Here is a 23,467-nt window from a genome sequence, read left to right as displayed (position 1 = left end):
TGTGGCCCTGACGAGTAGTTATGAGGCCTGTACACCAGTATTTCCTAGCATGAGTCACTCTCTTACAAGGCTATATGTTCTTCTGTTGTCTAGTTCATCCTTGTATTGACTCCAAATTTTCCTCCACATGATTTCCTCTATAAAATTGAATTCTTTTCTACATAGAAATCCTTTAAATATTTGAAGTTATATCTTAATTTAAAAATTATTTTTAGTATTTTTATCATGGAAACTTTCAAATAAGAGCAGAGAGAATAGTAGGGGACTATAGGTAACCATAACATACTTTACATTTCAGAATACTAGAAGAAAAGATTGTGAAAGTTTTACCATAAATGATGTTTGAGGAGGTAGATATATTTACCCTGATTTAAACGTTACATAGTGTATACATGCATCAAAATGTCATGTTACCTACTTCAATAATTATAATGTTTATTTCTATGTACTAATTAAAAAATTAATTTAATTAGAAAAGCTTTAAAGAAAAGCATAGAGAATAGTATAATGAACCCACGGGCCATCACCCAACTTAACAGTAATTCCTTGATAGCCAATATCAGTGAGTTTTTTTTTTTAATTTGTTCTAATTGGTTATACATGATAGCAGAATGCATTTTGATTCATTGTACATAAATGGAACAAAACTTTTCCTAGTTGTACACAACACATGTAGTAGTCCTACATGTACCTCAGGTAATGAGGTTCATCTCATTCCACCATCTTTCCTATCCCTATGCCCTCTCGCCTGTCCTACCTCCCCTTTGCCCAATAAAAGTTCCTCCATTCTTTCCATGCCCCTTGCCACCCACCTCACCCCCATTATGGGTCAGCATCCACTTTCAGAGAGAACATACAGCTTTTGGTTTTGGGGATTGGCTTACTTCCCTTAGCCTGATATTCCCATTCACCCGCAGATGCCATAATTTTTTTCTCTTTTAATGCTATAAGTAACATTTCATTTTGTATATGTACCACAGTTTCTTTATCCATTCATCTGTTGAAGGGTTGTTTCCACAAAACTATGGAATGCTTCACAAATGTGGGTGTCATCCTTGCTCAGGGACCATGCTAATTTTTTCTGTATTGTCCCAATTTTAGTATATGTGCTGCCAAAGCAATCACACTCTGAGTTTTAACAAATGTAGATACCCATGTAAAAATTACCATAATCAAGATATAGAACAGTTTTTTCACTAGAAAAGGGGTTTCCCTGGGATCCTTCCCAGTGAGTTCCTTCACCACCTGTTCCAGGCAACCACTGATAACTTTTTTTTTAAAGTATAGATTCATTTTTCCTACAGTACTATTTCATATATATGCCCCTATAAGTGGACTCATATCTAGGAGTGCAATTGCCTCCTACGTTTAATGTATGTTTTTATCTTATGTGATACTGTTGAGCCATGCTAAAAAATGACCACAATCATTTTATACTTCCACCAGCAATTTAGGAGACTTCCACTTGACTTCATCTTCACTAGCACTTGGGCCATTCTAGTGGGTATGTCTTTGTTTTTTGAGATAGGGTCTCACTAACTTGTTTAGGCTCTTGATAAGTTGCCAGCCTCAAACTTGGGATCCTCCTACCTCAACCTTCTGAGTTGCTGGGATTACAGACATGTGCCATCATGCCTGGATCAAATACTTCTTCATGAGCTTGTTGACCATACTGTTTTTGTATGTCAACTCTCTCTGGCTAGCTGGAATCCAGACTTCTCCCAGCTCAGTGCCAACTGTGGGATTGGTTAGCTTATAGTTGTTCTTGGCCCTCACAGGTACTGCTTAGAATGTAGCCCCAAACTGAAAACCACCTCCATGCAGATTTCTGGAACTCTTTTTCTTCGTGCCTCCCATCTTTCTGGTAGTTTTCTCTACATGTTTTTGGCTGCTTAATCTCCTGGAACTCTGGTCTCTTTCTCCTCAGTGAGACTGTTAGGCCCCATTTGGGTTCCCCTTCCCAAACTGAGGTCTAGAGGGTGCCTCAAGGTAGAATGCTCACCTATTTGTTCTCCTGCTCTTAGGGGTGACAGTTGCATGTCCCTTGTGGCTTTCTATCTGAAAAATAGCTCTTTAAAAATATATTTTGACTGGGCATGGTGGCACATGCCTTAATATCCTACTGGCTCGGGAGGCTGAGAGAGGATCACAAGTTCAAAGCCAGCCTTAGCAAAAGTGAGGTTCTAAGTAACTCAGTGAGACCCTGTCTCTAAATAAAATACAAAATGGGGCTGAGACTGGGGATGTGGCTCAGTGATCAAGTGCTCTTGAGTTCAATCCCTGGTACCAAAAAAATATTCCAACTTTCTGGTTGCTTTCAGTGGGAGAACAAGTCTCATATAAGTTACTATCTATTGATTTCTCCTTTTGTTGTAACTTTTTGCAATAATTGAAAAAAAATATGTTTGTGGGACTTCTAGGATATATTGTAGTTTTGGTGAATAAATGACAATCCCCCTGGTACAACAATTTAACCTGTTTTCTCTATTGCCTTTTTTTTTTGGTGGTGCTGGGGATTGAACCTCGGGCTTTATGCATTCTAGGCAAGTGCTGAGCTAACAACCTCAGCCTCTCTCTGTTGCTTTATGTTTCTTGGAAATTGGTAGTCAGGTTTAGGTTCAATTCTGTTTCTTATGAAAACTTAATAGGAAATATTGCATTGATATATGCATGTCCTCTCCTTTGATGTTGACTACTAGTCAACAGTGATGTTGGTGAGATTTGCTAATATATTATAGGTTGCAAAATAGCAATGGTCTGAGTTGCTGGGATTTTTCTTTCTTCATTTAAAGGCTGGGATGCCTACATAAATAAAAATTTGATTATTCTTTTTTTTGGGGGGGTGTACTGGGGATTAAACTCAGGGGCACTTGGCTAGTGAGCCATATCCCCAGCCCTATTTTGTATTTTATTTATATACAGTGTTTCACTGAGTTGCTTAGCAATTCCCTTTTGCTGAGGCTGACTTTGAACTTGCTATCCTCCCTCCTCAGCCTCCCTAGTTACTGGGATTACAAGTGTGTGCCACGGCGCCTGGCTATGATTGATTATTCTTTACACAGATATTTGGTTTGTATAGATAAGGCAGGAAATAAGTATTTGTTTTTTTTTCTTAATTTAAACACTTTTCAGAATAGTAAGGTATTCTTCTAGCTTATCAAATGATACCCAAAGGGACTTGAAATCTTTTTATTGTTTTATTGTTTTTATTTTTGTTGCCATAAAATTAATTAGTTCTTTCATATATTTAAGTTTTTGTTTTAAATGATTTTTTTAAATTATAAAAACCAGGTTATCTAAGAGAAAAGAATGATCCAGAGGGATTCTAGCCAGGTGCTAGACAATGTGATGATATAGGGCCTGTTACAAACTGGAAATGTATGCTCAATTTAAAGTATTTAGATTCAGGCTGGGGTTGTGGTTCAGTGGTAGAGCGCTTGCCTAGCATGCATGAGGCACAGGGTTAGGGTTAGGGTTAGGGTTAGATTTAGGGTTATGGTCAGGGTTAGGGTTAGGATTAGGGGTTCGATCCTTAGCACCATATAAAAACAAAATGTGTCCACCTGAAACTAAAGATACATAAATAAATTTTTTTAAAAAAGTATTTAGATTCATTATACTTGAAAACACTGCAAGTGAACAAAAAATATGAGACTGCCAGTATCCTTTCTCTTGAAGAAACTATTGGAAAATATTGAGGAGGTGGATTTCTGACGAGGAGGTTGGTTTAGAATTGCCATGATTCTTTGTGACTGTTTTGTTATAAATTTAAGGTTTCTCATTTCTTCTAATTTGTCTGTTTCAGCTGTTTACTACATTGCCTGATGAGTATCAACCTGGGCCTGATTTTTATGGACTACCATGGGAGCCTGTAGTTTTCACTGTTTTTTTTGGATTGGTATCCTTTGTCATTTTTTTTTGGAGAACTGTTCTTGTTGTGAGTAAATTAACTTACTTATACCTTAGCACATAAGCACAAGGATTATTTTATATAGTCACTGCCCCCCCCCCACTTTTTTTCCTTTTCAGTTGCTAAAACACAAATTAGTGGTTTAAGTCAAACTAACCTTATAAAATAATTTAGTGTGGGTGCAGTTGGTAGAACTGGTAATTCTTACAGCCATCCTGACCAGTAGTTTCATACATATCAGAAGTCTTAAAAGTGGGATAAAAGATGGGATAGGTTAGATCAATATCCTTTTATGTAGCATATATGTCTAGTAATCTATATTAAAGAAATAACTATGCTTTGAAGATTTTGGTAATGTTTTTCAGTGGGACAGTGTATTAGATTGAAGACTTAGCACAACATAATTCACTTAGGGGTTATTGTATGTTTGCTTAATGGAATAGTAGGCAGATTTATCTATTTCAAAGCTTTGAGGTACAGAAAATGCTCACAATTAAATGTGAAGTGGAAAAAAAAGCAGAAACTAAGATTTAAATGTTGATGAACTGTATGTTAATATAAACACATATAAACAGGGGAAAATGCTACAAAGAAATACAGTAAAATGAGAAAAAGGAGATGAGATAATTTTTCCAGTCTTATATATATATTTTTCCCAGATTTTATGATTTGATCATATATTCAGAAAATACCTTTTTATTTGGAAGTATAGATTATGTGTTGTCCAAAAATCCATTAAATCTTTGGTTCATTAAGTCTTTTTTTTCTGAGCAGAATTAGTCTATCTCTGTGTATGTGTGTACACATATGTATAAGTGTATATATATAAGCTTATACATACTTACGTTTGTACTGTAGGTCATTCTGTTTCATAGTTATTTAACATAATTGGAAGAAAATTATTTTAGGTAAATGGACTTTGCATATGAAAATCCTAACAGTTAACGAAGCCAAAAGCATTGGATACAAATCTTTTCAAATCTGAGTATTCTTTTTCTGATTTCTTAATTATATCAGACATATCATTGTTAAGATAAGTTTCCTCTCCTTGTACAATTGAGTGTAAAATCTCTTAAAAAGTATTCCCTTCTTAAATAGAAGAATCATTTGCCTGGATTCCTGTGAGGAATTTTCACAGTTCAATCTCATTGAACTTTTTCTCAGCTAAAAGGAAAAAGGAAATAGAAGGATAAAGAGAAGGGAAAAACATGAAAACACTTTATATTTCTCTCTTGTTTCTCATTTCAAGAACCCGGGACCTGTTTCTCTTTTCACTAGGTTATGTGGGATCTGGTTCCTAGTTGTTGCTCCTCAGTTTCAGCATTTGACTTTGGAGCTTTAGTCTCTTCCTTAGATGACTGCTTTTATGCTACTTCCCATTTTCCTCTGTTGTCATTTTGAGTAAAAGGTTAGCAAGGCTATGACATTAAAGAAATGCCATTTCTTTCTGTGTTGGAGTTTTCTGAATGCAATTTCCTATTACGAAGATCCCATGGATGATCCATGGACACATCTGAGTATCCCATCACCATTTATAACATTTGAAAGGACAAGTATATGCTAAGTTACAAAGAAATTTAGTGATGTTTTTAAAAAAATTCTGCTTAGGTTTTATTATCAGGCAGTTTATTGCTGTCTTTAGGAAATGATTGTTTTTGTCCTTTCCAGAATATGTTAATTGTCATTTCTCTTGTTGCTTGTGCATTTTCTTCTAGCAGTCTTCCCTTTCAGATTTCTTGCTATATATTTAGTGGTTTGTAGAAATAAGATGATGTAGCCTCTTAGTTTCTAAATTCAGCCAATAGCCAAATTTAAATTGGAGTTCTAAGATGTTTTCTGGTGAGTGAAAGTGGCATATCTTAGTACAAAGATTATGCCTTTAATATTGTTTCCTCAGATTCCTTTTGAATAGTCATTGTTTCTAGACTTTATCCTGGTTATTTAGAATTCTCAAGTAAATGATTTTGAGTACACACACACACACACAAATACACACACATCTTTACTGTGAAATAAGGTACATATCTTAGTGTTTTTATGTCAGAGCCTATTTATGAAATATCACTACCAATTAAATTTAAAATGCTTGTTAACCTTTACTTATTTTTAATCCTATAAATTTATTATCCTGAACCAGAATGTTATTAAATTCTCACTTGGTTATGATTCTGACTGTTGTTTTAAGAATGCTGTTTCTATTGAGCAGATGTTTGACATCAAATTTAATCTTTTTTCTCTCTTCTAGGTAAAAGATAGAGTATATCAAGGTAAATTTTTAGGTTTCTTAACTTGTATTGTATTGGTGTTTGATGTGTGTTTTATGTATGTTAGAAGTAGATACAGTGACTTTTAATGTCTATTACTTTTTTACCTCCTGAAAATTTTACTATTCCTAGGTTGCTAGCATGGATAATAGAGTAGATTATGATGGTTCCAATTCTGAGATAGGAGATAAAGAGGAGGAACAAATTGTGGATAGGGAGATGATAAGTTTTATTTTGGGGCAGATTAACTTTTAATATTGATGTAATGCAGATGTATTACATTTGAAGAGTATTTCTATGCTAATGATTTAATCATGCATTAAGTAATTGAGTAGATAATTTAAAGAATGGTAATGTGAATCAGTATGCTTTCATTTCTGTTTTTCTTTGCAAAGAATTAAATGATTCCATTTTCTGAAAAGAAAGTGTTTTGAGAAGGGAGGAATATCAAGCTACAACACTTTACTGTATTTCCCATCTGTGAAATAAGCTTAAATTGAAATATCATTTTGGATGGGAGGGGTACCTGGGATTGAACTCTGGGGCACTCTACTGAGGCACATCCCCAACCCCCTATATTTAGAGACCAAGTATCACTTAGTAGCTTAGTGTCTCGCTCTTGCTGAGGCTGGCTTTGAACTTGGGATCCTTGTAGCTCAGCCTCCTGAGCCACTGGGATTACAGGTGTGCACCACCGCGCCCAGCAAAATATCATTGTTCTTATATTTTTCTTAAATTTTAATAATTTTATACTCTTATTGCTAATAATAATAGATTGCTTTTTAAAAGCATAATAGTTATGCTAAGAAGTATTTCCTCATAGTACCATATAATATGTCTTTGCTTTTAGTAGATTGAGTAATTGAATTTCATTTAGTGATTGTAATAATCTTGTGTATTTCCCCCTTTTAGTCACTGAACAGCAAATTTCCCAAAAGATAATCAATTTCATGAAAGAAAATGAAGAACTGATACACAAATTTTCAAAGTATGAAGAGAAGGTATAATTTTTTTTTTGTTTCTTTCTCCCTTGGTTCTAGCTTGAATCATTTCTACCTGTTTTAATTTAAAAATCATATTTTAAAATTTTTGTTACATTATTTCCTACAAATGATCCAAATTCTAAGTAGTCATATGTATTAAGTACTGCTTTCTTCTGGAAAGGGTCACTTGTCTGGAAGTAACTTGTATAGTAGCACTATTATTTGTGTATCTTAATTCTGAATGCTTTATTTACATAGATGAGGGAATCAAAGAAACAGGTCCAAGAAACCATGAAACAAAATATGATTCTTTCTGATGAAGCAACTAAATATAAGGTAAAAATCCCTTCTTTGGGGGGAATTACATTCTAAACTCAAAAGTAAATGTAATGAGTGAGTAATCTTGACACCTTTTTTCCCAGGATAAAATAAAGCTTCTTGAAAAAGCTAAAGAATTTCTGGATGAGAGAGCTAAAAGTCTTCATGTTATGTTAGAATCTGAAAGAGAACAGAAAGCTAAGAATCACGACTGGGTAAGAGTTTTGCTGCTAAGTGTTGCTGTAATTTGGCTTTTGAAATATTTTGTAAAATTGGTTAAGTTGAACTTAGTCCAGCTGTTAACTAAAGTAAGATTAGGAGTCAAGGAAGTTGAACCCACTTCTGTGCCCATTTTGTGGAACTTTTAAGTACTGATACAACAAATTATTTTTATGGGCCTAGGAAATATTTTTATTCTCAACCTTGGATAATTTTCATATTGCTTTGCTCTGCCCTTGGAAACATGCAGATCAATAAAAAACTATTGTCCAATTGAACAGTATTTGTTTACTTTTTACTTGAAAGAGTAATGAATTAATCAATTTTCTGTACTTAAAAAAATTTTACTTACATATTTCATTTTCAATTTCTATAAGTTTCTGTAATTACATAAAAGTTGCAAAAGATAGTAGAGTGTGTGTTCTGAAATATCCTACCCCCAAGTAAGCTTGATCACCTAGCTGAGGTAGTATTTATCAGATTTCTCCACTGTAAAAATTCTTTCCAATCCTTTTCATATTATATTCTTTGGAAGTTACCATGCACAGCCCACAGTTAAAGTATGAAGAGTTACGAGCTCAGGATGCAGCTCATGGTAGAGCACTTGCCTAGCATGCATGAGGCCCAGGATTCAATCCCAGGCATTGCAAACAAAGATTGCAGAGTTATGTCCACTTCCTTAAGGAGCGAATATCTTTATAAATTTTTGGGAATTCTTCTGTATGTGAGATTAGTCTATTCTCCCTGAAATTTTATCATTTTTTACTTCAAATAAGAAAATTTTAAAAATGTTCTTGGGAAATTTTTTTCTCTATCACTAGAAAAAAAATTGCTAATTTGAACTGGTTTATTTGAAACAGTAATTAATTAATTTTCTATGCTTTAAAACATTTTATTATTGCATTATGATTTTCTATACTTTGACCTTTTTTTCTGGTTATCTCATAAACAGTAAGGTTGTGGATGCCATGAAATATTTATGACTTCATTTTCCCTCATCTCTTTTAGTTCTTGATTTTTTGCTTAGTCCAAAGCTGGATCCCCTGCATTTACCTGAAATGTAATGGGATGGCTTGACAAATATTTTATTGTGTTTATATTTTTTAGTATATATATGTGTGTACACACACACACACACACACACACACACACATACACACACACACACACACACACACATATATCAGTATTTCTACTGAAATCCTAATGCATATTTTGTGTTCTGTTTTCACCTGGCAGATAATGGAAAATAAGAAATCTATAGAGAAGCTTGAAGATGTCATTTCAGTGAATACTTCTGAACTTTCAGAGGTAAAGCTGCCAACTCTTGCTAATGGGATATTAATACTACATCTTAGTTTTGTTGCGGACCAAAAATTTGAAGTGTGCTAAAATGTGCAAAAAATGAGAACTATATGATGTCTGGTTTGGGAAAGAATAACTTTGTTTTTTCTTTGGAATTAATTCACTAACTGTAGTGTTTTGCATTAGCTTCAAATTGTCCTTAATGAAGCTAAGCTTCGTGAAGAGAAGGTGAAGTTGGAATGCTGTCAGCTTCAGAAAGAAAATACCATGCTTACGAAGACAAAAGAGCAGGTAAAGAAAATTTGATGTCATACATAATGTAAACTAGAGAAGTGAATATCATTATCTTGTATCTTTCTTGGATCTGTTTCTGAGGTAAGGAATATTCATGTAGGACCTTTTCTAGATATGCAAATTTTAAACATGCTCCCTAAATTGAGTGCATATATATGTTCTCCATCTGTTTTGGATTTTTGGATTATTGCTTTTCTTATGAAATGTCAATCAGTTATTAACTTGCATAGCCTCAAAGAAACTTTTTAAAACAGAAAATTAAGTATTTTATGATCCTCTTTTGAGTAGTTACTGATTCACCGGCCAAGGGAAGATTACATGATAAGGAGTCTAAATTTAGGAGACAGTCATATGTGCCCAGCCATTCCTGCTGGAGGTAAATTATTTGAATTGGCAGCAATTTTCTGGGGAATGCAATAAACAGGGTCAACTTCCTGAGAGCTCTGATGTTCTTACTGCAGCTGTGAGAGTTGGGGCCACTCTGCCCTCTTCCTTAACCAAGGTCTCAACCCCCTCGATTGAGGCAGGCCACCGAGGAGTATGGTTCTCTATTTCTTTGTCTAAGTCTTGTAGTCCTGATGTATCCAGTGCAGAAACCCCTCCCTAACCCACAGGAATTCATGTGTTTTGACTTTTCAGTTGCAGCAGGAAGTCAAAGACTGGTGTACATCACACGCTGAGCTCAGTGAACACATCAAATCATTTGAGAAGACCCAGAAAGATTTACTTGTATTTCTTAATCAGAAAGATGATACTATTAATGTGAGTTTATACTCCAAATACATGTTTCATCTCATGAATTCTCCTGAAATCTTCTGAGTTAAAATCGAGAGTCTTCCAACCTTTTGCTTCTTTTCTAGGCTTTGACTAATTATATCACACAGTTGAATCGGTTACAATGTGAATCTGAATCTGAGGATCAAAATAGAGAAGATGAGTCAGATGAATTAACCAATGGAGAGGTAGCAGGTAAGATCAGTCTCAGGGAGGTTGAATCCTTTTTTTGCTTTCCTGTATTTAATTAAGTATTTATACAGATGCCACTTTTCAGCTGGCTGATTTTCTTCTTAAGCTTCAGGGTTGTAGACACATATCACTGGATCTATAGATATGTCTGTTGCATTGGCAGAGGTGGGTTGCTGGGGTATAATGTAGCAATAGGCATGTGAAGAACACTGACTTTTTCTATCCCATTGAAAACTAGTAAGTACACTGCAGTTACAATAGTCACATCCTATACAATACTTAGAGTATTGAACATTGTACAGTAAGAGAAATTTATTTCTTAACTTATGCAGATGATAGTTGATTTTGATACTCATCATCTCTATGGCTCTGTGGTTTTAAGGTCCACAGTCAGTCTTAAGAGTCCGGAGGTAGTTGGAACCATAAACTAAGGCTGTGAGAACAGAGGCTAGAGACTATCAGAAAGCTAGAGAGAGGGAGTGTAACAGTGTTTACTGATGAGGAAAATATTTCCAGATGTTTTCTCCCAAGTTGGATATTGCTTACATAGCAAGTATTTCAAACCACACCTGGTAGTAGATTCAGGGAGAAAATAGAGGATTGAATCTTTCTAAATAAGACACTTACTTGCCCAGGTGAAGATAGATCTGAGAGAGAAGAAAAGCTTTTATCTTACAAGAATAGCATAGATAACATTTTAGTTGTGCAAACTAGAAATTCACCTTTTTTTTGTTTTGTTTTTAAGACAGACACAGTACTTTTATTTATTTTTATGCTGAGGATCAAACTCAGTGCCTCACACTTGTTAGGTGAGCACTCTACCACTGAGCCACAACCCCAGCCTGAAATTCACCTCTCTCTCTCTCTTTTTTTTTTAAATCTAAGCTTGCAATTCTCTTAAAAGTCATTAGTCTAATCAGTTTAGTTATTTAATTGATTTTTTTTTCTTCTGGTGTTTGAACACAATCATTATTTAGTTTGGGGAAGTTAGGAGAATATAGAGTTAAAAGTAAGGAAAGAAAAAGCTAAAGTCTTTTGTTTTTTAGGTGATCGGAATGAGAAGATCAAAAATCAAATTAAGCAGATGATGGATGTCTCTCGGGTATAGTTCTTTGTAAGAGTCCCATAGTGCCTGTGAATTTTTCCTGTGCCTCACTTTTAAGAATACCTCTCTTTTCTGCAATTTTTAGACACAAACTACAAAATCAGTAGTTGAAGAGGATCTAAAACTTTTACAACTTAAGCTAAGAGCCTCGATGTCCACAAAATGTAATCTAGAAGGTGGGTTCTTCTTGAGAAGAAATTGCCATGTTGGAAAGACTTAAAATTTTATTGGAAAGATAAAGAATGGCTTCTTGCTTTCATGCTTCTTACTTTTCTTGGCACTACTCCCTCAAACAAGTTCTTAAGTCCTTGTACACATATAGAGATAAGCTGTTTTATCCTTTACAGACCAAATAAAGAAATTAGAAGGTGACTGCAATTCACTACAGTCTTCTAAAGTTGGACTGGAAGAGGAATGCAAAACTCTAAGGCAGAAAGTGGAGATTTTAAATGAACTCTACCAGAAAAATGAGATGGCACTACAAAAGTAAGATTTTCATTGTTTGTTATTGTTATCACTGTGTGAACTAATAGATAATTTTATCTTTTCTTAAGATTATTTACAATTTCTTCTAGTTGTAATAAGTAGAGATTTGTCTTTTTTCCTTTGTGTTTTTTTTCCTATAAGTTGCATTTTTCTTTCCATTGTCAGTCTTAAGAGTCCTGAGGTAGTTGGAACCATAAACTAAGGCTGTGAGGACATCATAATCAATTGTCAAATTCATATGAAGGCAGGAAGTGGTAAAAAGGTATTAACAGTCACTGATGTGGAAATACCTCCCAAAGTTCTAGACCCTTTCTCTGATCCCCCTATTTATTTTAATTTACCTTTCATTGTGATCAGTTATGTAATTCTAATGTTTTGAACTTGTATCTCTAACTCTGGACCTTTAAAAATACTGAGTGATTTGGAATGACATGTTTTAGTAGAATAAAAACTTCAAAAAGGAATAATATTTACTTATTGATGGTACAAGTTTTGTACTTGAATATCTCAGATGTTCACACAAAATGGAACAGTGGCAAGGACCTTAGGAGTTATGATTACAGAAGTACTTGTTTGGAGTATATATTTATATATTAATCTTCTTAGTGTGGAGCTAGTTATTTTTTGAAAGTTCATTTGAAGTTTTTAATCCACAGAAATACTTGAATTCTCTAAAAATAGGTTGTGTCAGATTTTATTTGTTTGCACCTGATTTTACTCTTCGGCATATATATGTATATATATATCTTGTAAAGCAAAGACAGACCTTCTTACAGACCCAACTATTTTTAGGTATTTTGACTTCTGTTGCCTAATTAATGCATTAAATATTGAAACCTTTTCATTAACTTTTCTAAAATTCTGTGATCTCCAGGTGACCTTTTTAGAATCTCAAATTTTTGTTCAGGCCAGTTCTAAATTCCTGGCCTGTTTCAAAGAAACATTTCTCATTTTATCACTTTTTTTAAAAAGAACACTTGTTTTCTCTGTCCCTACTAGTAATCTGAATGACCTAAATGGCAATTAATTTTCTTTGTAATGCAATTAAATTGTAGCACTATTTTTCTCAACTCCTCCAAAATTCATTCAGTCATCATCTGTGGTTTGTACTCTTTTTACTCATCCCCAGGTACTATGTTAGTTCATGCCTCTGTCATCTTTTCTGTTTCTAACCTAGATCATCTGTCTTCATTCTCCATTTTTTATATTTGTATATAACTTATTTCAAATTCTTAGTAGTTTTCTCTATAGCCGCTTGAGTGGACTTTCTAAAATATAAGTCTGTCCATGTCAATATGTGCCTGTGGTTTATGAAGAATTTGCTTTCTATTTGATGACCTGTTCTTTTTTTCTTCCTTTTATCTTTTTAATAGTTTAAATATTTTTAATTATTTTCCTCATCCCCTGTATAAGCTTGATGTAATCATAAATTATAATGGAATTATAATTATATAATTATAATTTTATTCATCTTCTCATAATTTAAAGGCCATGGTATATATTCTGGATTTAATAAAAACCTGACATAGATTAATAGGTTTATTATTTTTTTTATGGGCTTTAAATAGCTCCTGAATCAGATAACTGTTGTGGCATTATATGTTAGTACTTCGTATACTGTGAACTCCACAAGACATTCATTCAATTTATAAACATATTTAAAGTTTCTGTAGTTCTGCATTCTACACTGTTGGTTTCTTATTTGAAATTATTTTCATTCTATTTGAACATTGTCCTTTAATGATAGATTTGATTAGTGTATCAAAGGTAGTACAAGGATAAACAGAGAATAGTATTTTATCCACTAAATATTGCTACCTTTATAATCTGTATTAGGTTGACATGAACTTCATGATTAGAGTTAAAACCAGTTTCCATTTTTAAAGGATCTTTCTTTTGGCTACTGAATTTTGACTGTTACTTAGTTTTAGCAATTTAAAAATATCCAATTAATTACCATCTGTTTTAAATTTTTTTCTTTAAGGAGTCCATTATCATTGTTGTTTGGTCTTATCCCTACCCTAGTTTCTGTAGTCCTTTCTCTGTTTTTTTAACAGTTGTATTGGGAAGTGCCTAGGTGTAGTTTTCCCCACCCCACCCACTTTTCCTCTTGCAGTTATGTTGCTTGGGACCATTAAACACTTCTTGAATTTTCGAGTCTTTTTCTAAATGTTGATTTTACCTCATTCTCTCTTCTGATTATAATAATGCATATTAGAATTTGATTTCCCCTGCCTCCTACATTCTGGATTTACTTCTTCTGGATATTTTCTTCTGACCTGTCTTAAAAGTGCTAGGATTTATTTTACTTCCCAAATCTGCTGCTAAAATCGTTCATTGAGTTTAGGATTTTAAAAAATTCAGGGTTTAAAATATTATTTTAGTTGTAGATGGACACAATATATTATTTTTTATAGGATTTTTTTAAGAGAGAGAGAAAGAATTTTAATATTTATTTTTTAGTTTTTGGCAGACACAACATCTTTGTTTGCATGGGGTGCTGAGGATTGAACCCGGGCCGCACGCATGCCAGGCGAGCACACTACCGCTTGAGCCACATCCCCAGCCCGACACAATATTTTATTTATTTTATGTGGTGTTGAGGACTGATCCCAGTGCCCCACACATGTGGGGCCCGTGCTTCACCACTGAGCCACAACCCCAGTCCTATTTCAGTACTACAGCTCAAACCCAGGACCTTGAGCCATGTGCTCTACTATTGAGCTACCTCCCCAGACTCCTTGCTCTTTCTCATAAGGGACTAGGGTCTTACTGCTTTCCAAGCTATCTTTAATCTCATAATTCTGCCTCTGCCTCCTGAGTATCTTCGACTGTAGGTAGGTCACCACACCCAACTATTTATTGGTTTTATAGTTTCTAATCCTTTGACAAAATTCATAATCTTTTTTTTCCCTCTTTTGTGGTGCTGGGGTTTGAACCCAGAGCCTTGTGCATGCAAGGCAGCACTCTACCAACTAAACTATATTCCCAGCCCTGAAATTCATAATCTTGACTTTACTTTTTTGACTATATAAAGCACAGTGATTTTAAAACATGTGCGGATAACCCCATTAGCTGGTTTCCTTTTCTGTGGGATTTTTTCTCACAGAATTTTGTCTTATGGAGTGCCTGGTCAGTTTTGATTGGCCAACATTGTTGTGATAATTATAGATGAAATTTGAGGACTAAGACGAAGTTATCTTCTTATAGAAAAGTGTTGAGGTTACTTGAGTAAGATTGTCACTTTAAACTAAGTCAGCAATTAAGATAATTCAAAAATGACTTGTCTTTTCAATGTTTCAGTATTGTTCCTTTTGGATTTTTTTGCCTGTTCATCACTTAAGTGTGCAGTACTTTCTAATCTAAACTCAAAGACTAGGGCTTTTATTAAGGGTCCCTTTATTGGTATCCTCTTTTTTTCTCTAAGCCCAGGAATTTAATGAAGGCTTGGTTCAGACTCATATCTTTGTGTTATCTTTAATAGGAGAAAAGTACCTTAAAGTGCCAGCCTTACTTGTAATTCTGAGATTCCTTTTTCTAATGGATCTTGGCCACATACATATATCTTCACTGACTTTTTAGCTTGGATCCCTTCAAACACAATTTTATATTCTTATAAAGATGTTTTGATTGTTTTTAGTGCTCTCAGACTAACTCTTTGATAATTGGAAACAAAATTCTCTCTGTCCTTCAAGATTTAGTTTTCTCCATATTCCTTCTTAAGCCAGTGGGGAAAATTATTATATTCCTTTAGGCATCATTTATACCTGAAACAGTGAGCTCTTTTATTCTTTAGCATCTTACAAGGTAACTAGTATATTATAGCCACTCATAAAATACTTGCTGAAGAATTAAATGAGAAGCTATATAAGAATATATAATCCCCTTTTTCTATTTGGTATCAGTAATCCTTTTTTACTGTAGTTCTTCTGATTTATGGAAAATTAAGTTTCAAGTTAATTATCTTTTGAATTGGAACTATGGCTAAAGTAGTACAAGGATAGCAGAAAATAGTATTTTTTAAATCATTAAATGTGGCTACCTTTGTGTCAGTAGATGAACATCTTGAGTTTCATGATCAGAGTTAAAACTTGTCAGTAGATATTACTCTGATAGTGGGTCAGTTTGGCTTCTTTTTCTGGTTGATAGACATTATCAAAACTCAGATTTGTCTTTTTGCTTAATTTACAATTCTTTTGAAATAGATATCTAAAGTGTGAAAAATGTTCTGTGGTTAATTGCGTAGCTAAAAGACATATTCTAGAAGATTTTTTCTTTGACTGACTATATCTTTATTATGGTACCAGTCTTGGATTGAGAAAAGAGTTCCTCCATGACAAAGATATACTTAGTGTCCTACCCATGGCAGAAACGAGAAAAAAATTATCCCCTGCTTTATCCTAATATGTTTAATTATGTTAGGTTGATCAGTCCTGATCTTCCACATTGAAGTAAAGTGAGTTTTTATTATCTTACACACAGGAGACTTGCCCTTGGGGCACATGTTGTTTTCACATTTATTTTATTTACTGGTAAGTAGAGAATTAAGAGAAGTTAGAAAATGTAAGTGATTTGCCAGAGTTTGATTTATGAAATTGCAGGTTTGAATTTCTATTTTATGTGCCTAAGCATTTTATAGAATTGGGGGAAGTGATATTCACAAAGAGAAACTTTTGATTTGATAACTGGCTTTATTTTAGGAAACTGAGTCAAGAAGAATGTGAGAGACTAGAAAAAGAGCAGCAGCTGTCAGCTGCAGATGAAAAGGCGGTTTCCGCTGTACAGGAAGTTAAAAATTACAAGTGAGTTCAGTTTCTAAAGGAGGGTGTCAATGTCTAATGAATTAGTGTTAGCTTTCTTTTTAATCTTTTTTTTACATTATGTAGATAGAAGAAAATAGCATGGAAGTATAAATAACGAGAGGATATGAACACATTCAATTCACACAGGAGAAAAAATAAATTTCAACTTAACAAATGAAAAATGTTAACAAAAATTTACTTGTACCCAATGGGCAAGACCATAGGGAACTTGGTCAATGCAAACAGTTCTGGGGGTTTTGTATGTTGTAGTAATTCTTTAAGAAATCAGTTTGCTGTGTGTTATATCAAGACCCACAAAAGTGTGGCATTTGATAGACCTTGGAAATCTTCTATGGATATAATTTGAAAAAAAAGAAAAAAAGTTTTAAGGAGGAAGATATTTCTAGCAGAATTACTTGAGAACACACTGATGAACAATTAAGGAAATTATAATTTATCATTTCAGAATCTCTAGCAATTAAATGATAAAGAAGTTATTAGTATTAGGTTTTTATTTTATTTATTTATTTATTTATTTTGGTGCTTTACTACTAAGCTACATCTTTAGACCTTTTTTTTTTTACTTTGAGACAGGGTCTCAGTTTCATAGGTTCCCACTTAATTGCTGAGACTGACCTCGAACTTGTGATCCTCCTGCCTCAGCTTCCCAATCATTGGGATTACTGGCATGTGGCATTGGACCTGGCCTGTAGTATTAGTTTTGATCACACTGGATTCATATAACTATAGAAATGTTTTTCTTATGTATGATAAAAGTCTTTAAAAAGTATAGCTGATGGAATAAAGGGAAAACGGTCAGAATGTTTCAAATTTTATTCAATTGTTGTAATTCTTAGGCGGAGAATTGAAGAGATGGAAGAAGAATTACAGAAAACCGAGCGCTCATTTAAAAACCAGGTAGTAATTAATACTGTCCTGTAGTTGCAGAATTCTTTGATATCTAATACAAACAATTATAGGCTATTATAATGAGTCCCTAAAAACATTTTTTTAATGTGTTGTCTTTTTCAGATTGCTATACATGAGAAGAAAGCTCATGATAATTGGGTAAGATTTTTTCCCCCTTTTCTTTATTTTTTGCATAGCCTACCGCAACTGAATTTGAATATTTTCTCTTTAATAGCTCAAAGCTCGTTCTGCAGAAAGAGCTATAGCTGAAGAGAAAAGGGAAGCTGCTAATTTGAGACAGAAGTATGTGATTTTTGGTATCTTACTGTATGTTTTATAGTGTTTTAAGGTTATGCTAGATATTATCTATGATTGCTGTTTCATAATTCAGTCCATTCTTTCTCAATATTCAAGACTACTGGAAATGACCCAAAAGATGGCAATGCAGCAATATGAACCTGTGATTGTAAAACCAATGCCGGGGAGACCAAATTTACAAAATCCTCCTCAGAGAGGTAGGGGGCACTTTGTAAAAGGAGCTATTTTATTTCTTGGTGCAGAATGTATGTAAATTACTTTTTATTTCTGTGTGTAATAGTTATGAAATAATCTGAATGATTTGCTAAAGCGGGAGGTGTGGTGGTTGGTGTCAGGGAGAAGGCTGCCTAAAGTAGTAACACGGCATTGTTGTCTTTACGTCCACTGAGCCTTAATGGCTCTTTTGGTCCATCCCCCATGAGTGGTGGAGAATGTTCCCCTCCACTGACAGCAGAGCCAGCTGGGAGACCTCCTTCTGCTACTCTTAATCAAAGAGATATGCCTAGAAATGGATTTGGTGAGCATTCACATGTTGCTTTATAGTAAACTGCTTCAAGGTTTTGTTTTTTTTTTTTTCCCTTTTGAATATTCTAATGAAAACATAGAATTTGGGCCTGTACAATATATAGAAGATAATTTCTTACTTTATCTTAGTGAATGTTTTCTGTAAAATCTGTTCTAGAATAGAAAACATTTTTTTTTTCCTGGAGGTCCCTGTATTATTTTTTTCCTTTAAATTTTACACTGTGAAGTGTAAACCTTTATCTTTAAATTAAATCTCTATGGTGTTCCTTTCCCAAATATTATAAAAGTAGCCTTAAACTTTATGTAGCATAGAGGGGGGATAGTAGAGGATAGGAAAGGTAGCAGAATACAACAGTTACTATTATGGTATTATGTAAAAATGTGGATGTGTAACCGGTGTGATTCTGAAATCTTTGTAATGTTTTGAATAACCAATAAAAAATAAAAAAATAAAATAAAGAAAACTTAAAAAAAAAAAACTTTATGTAGCATACATATTTCCAATATGAAATACTGAGTCTTATTTCCAATTCTAAATAGGACTGTAGTCTTGGTAAGATTGGAAGTCAGGTTATACAGACTAAAGAAAAGCCAACCTACACATACTTCAAGTCTATAGCTTAAAGTTTAGGACCAGTACGTTTTAATTTGCTGTTCTAACAACCCAAGGCATTTCTTTATTTTACTTAAGTCTCTTCATAAATTGTGATTTATGTATTGGGCAACCCATTTTTTAAATATTTTTAATTGTAGATGGTGTGGTGCTGAGAATCAAACTCAGTGCCTCACACATGCTAGGCAAACACTCTACAACTGAGCTATGACCCCAACCCCTGGACAACCCATTTTTAATGTTGCTTTCTAGTTATTGTTGAACCCTGACCTGTCCACCAGTGGTTTATTTCTTCTGAAAAATACATACAAGGGCTCTGATCTTTCTTTCCCAAAGGTCAATGGATGGACCTTTACCTCGTACTCAATGGTCTTCTGAGGCATCTGGGAAATCTGTTGCCTCTGGTAAAGAGACCAAGTAATTTCAAAGAATCTGTAATTGTGGATGCAGGATTTTTATTCTCTTCATGTTAGAATAAGTCTGAATCCATTCTTTGATCTCTAACAGACCCAGGATGTGGTCCAGCTCACATGAACAGCAGCTCCAGAAGTTCTTCTCCAGCTAAGGTGACGGATGAGGGCAAGGTAAGTTCTGTAGTTACTGTGAATCACGTGGTCGTGCAGGAACCTGTTGCTTTCCTACAGTACTTGCTCTTTGCTTTATCCTTCTTTGTGTTCTAGTTGTACTATCCCATTTGTTTTTTAAAAAGCAAACTGTTCCCCAAGAACCTGAGACCCCCTCAGTTTCTACCATTACTTCTTTGACTGAGCATCCAGTTGGAGTAAGTACTTAGAGGTTGAGAACTGAATTGGGTTTTATTCTGTGCATTTCTGGGAAGGATATTCAGAGCATGACACTGATCTTGTTTGCTTTAAACTGCATGCAATATTGAGCTTACTTTTCTCCTTAACTTGGAAATGTGGCTTAAGTGTGTACAACTATAATGAACTACAGAATGTGAAAAGTTATCACTCTAACTTTATATGGTGTTTTGTGTTGAATGTTCTAAGGCAAAGTAAATTCATTAAAAATTATATAATTCATCATTTTTATTTTTGTTTGGAAGAATGCTATTTAAGAATTCCTCCATTCGTGCAAACCCTATTTTGAGTGATTTGAATTAGATTGGTATCAGATTTTCTGAAATTGAAATACTGTTTCAGTGCAACAATGATAATCTGAAATGACCTCTTGAGCCAGTCCCAAGCAATGGTCTCATTTGTTCACATAAGTGCATTCTCTGGTAACTGTGTTGCTATTATATCTGGTAAGTCTTCTGCAGCTCTATAATAAAATAAATTTTTAATTGTTTAGTTTCAAACCCACTACTCATAGGAAATGATAAATCAATATCTCAAATGGTGTACAGTAAATGAAAGTAAATATTAAAGCCTTGTCTTCCTAATTTGTGTATATAGCATTGTGTTGGAAAATACTTCTCAAGTTCCAGTGTATACATATTCCAGGAATATACATCTCTGGAGCAATCTAAGGGCAGCTTAGATAAGACCCCCAAACCCCTTTGTAGTAGAAGATTTAAAAGAGAGCAAAGACCCGTTGTTAGAGAGGAGTAGAGGTGGGAAAGCATGGCTTGGAGGCAAACCTGGGATTGAGATCCTTTAATATGCAGTGTGGCCTTCAACAATTTATGATAATCCATTTGCTTTTGTTCCCTCTTATTTAAAACAAGACAGTCTACTTAAAGATCTCAGAGGTTGAATAATATATAAAAGACTTACTGAAGATACTCTGAATAGTAGCTATTATTACATGGGTACAGAATGTATTTTTCATTTTATTCTGTTCATTCTTAATATGGAAGTGATGAGCTATTGTGATGAAAGGGAAGTGATGGGGAGGGGGGGGACTCCCTTTGAAATAGGTTGTAGTGAATACAGCATGACATACTGGTCAGAAAACACCTCTGTTAATAACCTCTGCCAGTCCTCTTGCCTTTCCCTTTCCTGTGCAGATATAATCAGTAACAAACTGCTCCCTCTTGTGGAATCCTTCTAACTTCTGTAAGCTGTCAGTGGGAATACACAGGAGGGGTGGGTAGAGTTTTGTTGCACTGATGGTGTTCTCTGGACAGGTGCCTGTTTTGGGTTTTAGCTTTTATCGGTGTTGGTACTTTGTCTTAATACATAGGAATTGTAAAACTTTTAACTGCTTTCAAATCTTAAATTGCAGGTTAATATGGCTATGAAAGGGCCCCCTCCTTTCTCAGGGGTACCCTTCATGGGCCCCTCTATGGAACCTCCAATGGGACGGCCTCCACCACCTCCCTTTTGGTATGGACCGCCATTTCAGTTCGGTGGGCCTTTTGGGCCTCGGCCAATTCCTCCACCATTTGGTATGATGATCTGAACAGTAGTGATTGACTTATAAATCACATTCATCTTTCATTTCTATTGCTTGCTAAAACAGTTGGTTGCTATCTCAGGTCTTAACAATGAAAGGATACAACTGAGTACATTTTAACTTTTCCTCCAGTTTTCTGGGATATATGGGACACTACATAATCTTATACTGAGATAGGCAATAGCTATCTCATAGACAAGGATAAGGGGCTATATAGAGAAAAGCCAGAAATATTACTTCTGCAGATATTTGTTGAAAATATGTTGATATGCACTGCAATAGATGGAAAGGTGGATGAGACACATGCCATAACTTAAAATTTTGTCACAGATATGAAAGTCCTATAGCATAAAGTTTGTAATCACCCATAATGGAAGCATAAGCAGTAGGTTATAGAATATAGAAAAGGAAAAGTCAAACCCTCCTTACCTAGAGAAAAGTCAGAGGGAAGTGTTAAAGAGGAGGATTTAACAGTGACCTAATAAATGTTGCTGATTTAATTTGGTGGCTGTGGAAGGCCTTTTCCAGGGGGGCATGCACCTTGATTCTGATGGCATGTGTAAAGTCCATGCTGAAATACTTCATGAATTTTTAATGGATACAGTAATAAATAGTGGGATTTCCTTTTATCAAAATTTCTTTGATGTAGTAAAGTTCTTATTTCATAATCTATCATCTTGTCATGGTAATATAGTACTTCCAAATATAAATGGAGCTCTTGTGAGATAGAAATAATTCTGCAATTATATAGTAGGAAAAGAAAAAAGATAAGCCTGGGGCTAGGTAGAGCCATGTTTAAATCCTCAATATGTTGCTTCATGGCTGGTTGGCCAGGCTATAACCTAAACTTTTTCCATTTCAGTTTGCCTCATCTGGCAAGTCAGGATGTTCACCAGTTGATGTTCTAGGCTTGGGAGAAATTAAAGACTATATTAACATACTTGAAATCACCCGAGTTCAGAAATTTCTGGGTATTTACATAACTTCCTTTTTATTTTCCAGGTCCTTGTATGCGTCCACCAATAGGCTTCAGAGAATATGCACCAGGTGTTCCACCTGGACAATGGGATTTGCCTTTTGACCCTCGTGATTTTTTTCCAGGACCTGCACCATTTAGACCTTTAGGCTCATTTGGCCCAAGAGAGTACTTCATTCCTGGTGCCCCATTACCACCTCCAACTCATGGTCCCCAAGACTATGGGCCACCACCTGCTGCAAAAGACTTAATGTCTTCAGGCTTTAAAGATGAACCTCCACCTACACCCGATTCTCAGAGTAGTGAGGGCTGTTCACAGGCCTTAAAACAGGGCCCATAAAATTAACCTCTGACACTTAGTCAGAAAGTGGACTATGAACTATTCATTGTGTTGAAGGATTATTGGCTTGAAAATATAAAAGTTTATTTTAAATGCCTTATGTTTTTAGAATGAAGCTGCCTTGGCGCAGTATACATTTGGAGCCAAAATATTTTCCCCCTAAATATCCCCCACTTAAACTAGAGTATCCTTCCAACTTTAAAATGTGTAATAAAGAATACCTTTGTTTTAGTTAATGTAGCATATACAATTGCTAAATGATTTAGAATGTCATAATTGTGGACATTTCCTGTGGAAATGCTTTAAGAACATGTATTTCCATTATCCTATTTTTAGTGTATTCCAGTTGATAACAGAGAAATGGTGTTTTATAACCATGATTTTTCTCTTTAAATATCTGGTCACAGAGACTGTTACGCTAAAAATGTTTACTCAAAGATCATAAACTTCATTTTCCTTCTTGCTGAAGTTCTTTGTTGTAATAGTTCATAAAAAATTGTTTATTAATATTTCCCAAATGTCTGTTGATTCATTGGATCGTCATGAGACTTTGTGCCATTGGGGAAGCATGTAAACTCACTCTCAGAACTGAAGATGGTGACTTGGCAGCATATTTCCTGTTGCTCACTGTTAAGGAGGCTGGACCTTGGTCAACTGTGGACTTATACAGAGGAATTTCTTTTACTTGTGAGAAGTCTTGTGGCTCTATTTTTGTAGCACATTCATGTACTTTTTTCTAACCACTGTTCATGTGAGAATGGTTTTCTGAAAAT

The 23,467-nt window shown here is 34.6% G+C and overlaps 2 protein-coding genes and 1 non-coding gene across 3 annotated transcripts in view; 2 read left to right on the top strand and 1 right to left on the bottom strand.

The window, feature by feature from the left end:
• LOC143389514 (transport and Golgi organization protein 1 homolog) overlaps window positions 1–17,594 on the top strand; it is a 41,604-nt gene extending 24,010 nt beyond the window's left edge. The window contains exons 3-13 of the mRNA XM_077108375.1: window positions 3,806–3,898; window positions 7,416–7,493; window positions 7,580–7,690; window positions 9,186–9,290; window positions 9,933–10,055; window positions 10,154–10,262; window positions 11,306–11,361; window positions 11,450–11,540; window positions 11,712–11,850; window positions 16,551–16,652; window positions 17,510–17,594. Of these exons, the coding sequence (XP_076964490.1) occupies window positions 3,806–3,898; window positions 7,416–7,493; window positions 7,580–7,690; window positions 9,186–9,290; window positions 9,933–10,055; window positions 10,154–10,262; window positions 11,306–11,361; window positions 11,450–11,540; window positions 11,712–11,850; window positions 16,551–16,652; window positions 17,510–17,594 (1,092 nt within the window). The remainder of the gene's footprint in view (window positions 1–3,805; window positions 3,899–7,415; window positions 7,494–7,579; window positions 7,691–9,185; window positions 9,291–9,932; window positions 10,056–10,153; window positions 10,263–11,305; window positions 11,362–11,449; window positions 11,541–11,711; window positions 11,851–16,550; window positions 16,653–17,509) is intronic.
• LOC143389728 (U6 spliceosomal RNA) lies at window positions 1,019–1,125 on the bottom strand. Its single transcript, XR_013090159.1, has one exon. It is a non-coding gene; the product is annotated as a U6 spliceosomal RNA (small nuclear RNA).
• Window positions 17,595–18,307: 713 nt separating the features above from the next.
• LOC143389612 (transport and Golgi organization protein 1 homolog) lies at window positions 18,308–23,024 on the top strand. Its single transcript, XM_076842555.2, has 4 exons — window positions 18,308–18,396; window positions 19,525–19,601; window positions 21,208–21,370; window positions 22,381–23,024. Exons 1-4 carry the CDS (start codon window positions 18,378–18,380, stop codon window positions 22,692–22,694), a joined length of 573 nt encoding a protein of 190 aa, XP_076698670.1. The 5' UTR covers window positions 18,308–18,377; the 3' UTR covers window positions 22,695–23,024.
• The last annotated feature ends 443 nt before the right edge of the window (window positions 23,025–23,467 follow it).

This window comes from Callospermophilus lateralis, unplaced genomic scaffold (assembly GCF_048772815.1).
Source record: "Callospermophilus lateralis isolate mCalLat2 unplaced genomic scaffold, mCalLat2.hap1 Scaffold_63, whole genome shotgun sequence".
Lineage (NCBI taxonomy): Eukaryota > Metazoa > Chordata > Mammalia > Rodentia > Sciuridae > Callospermophilus > Callospermophilus lateralis.
This window is presented reverse-complemented; position numbering and strand designations above follow the sequence as displayed.

Excerpts from the sequence above, each read along its gene's own strand:
- LOC143389612 (XM_076842555.2), top strand. Across the intron at positions 19,602-21,207 it reads AGGTGACGGATGAGGGCAAG|GTTAATATGGCTATGAAAGG; the intron begins GTAAGTTCTGTA and ends CTTAAATTGCAG. Across the intron at positions 21,371-22,380 it reads GCCAATTCCTCCACCATTTG|GTCCTTGTATGCGTCCACCA; the intron begins GTATGATGATCT and ends TTTATTTTCCAG.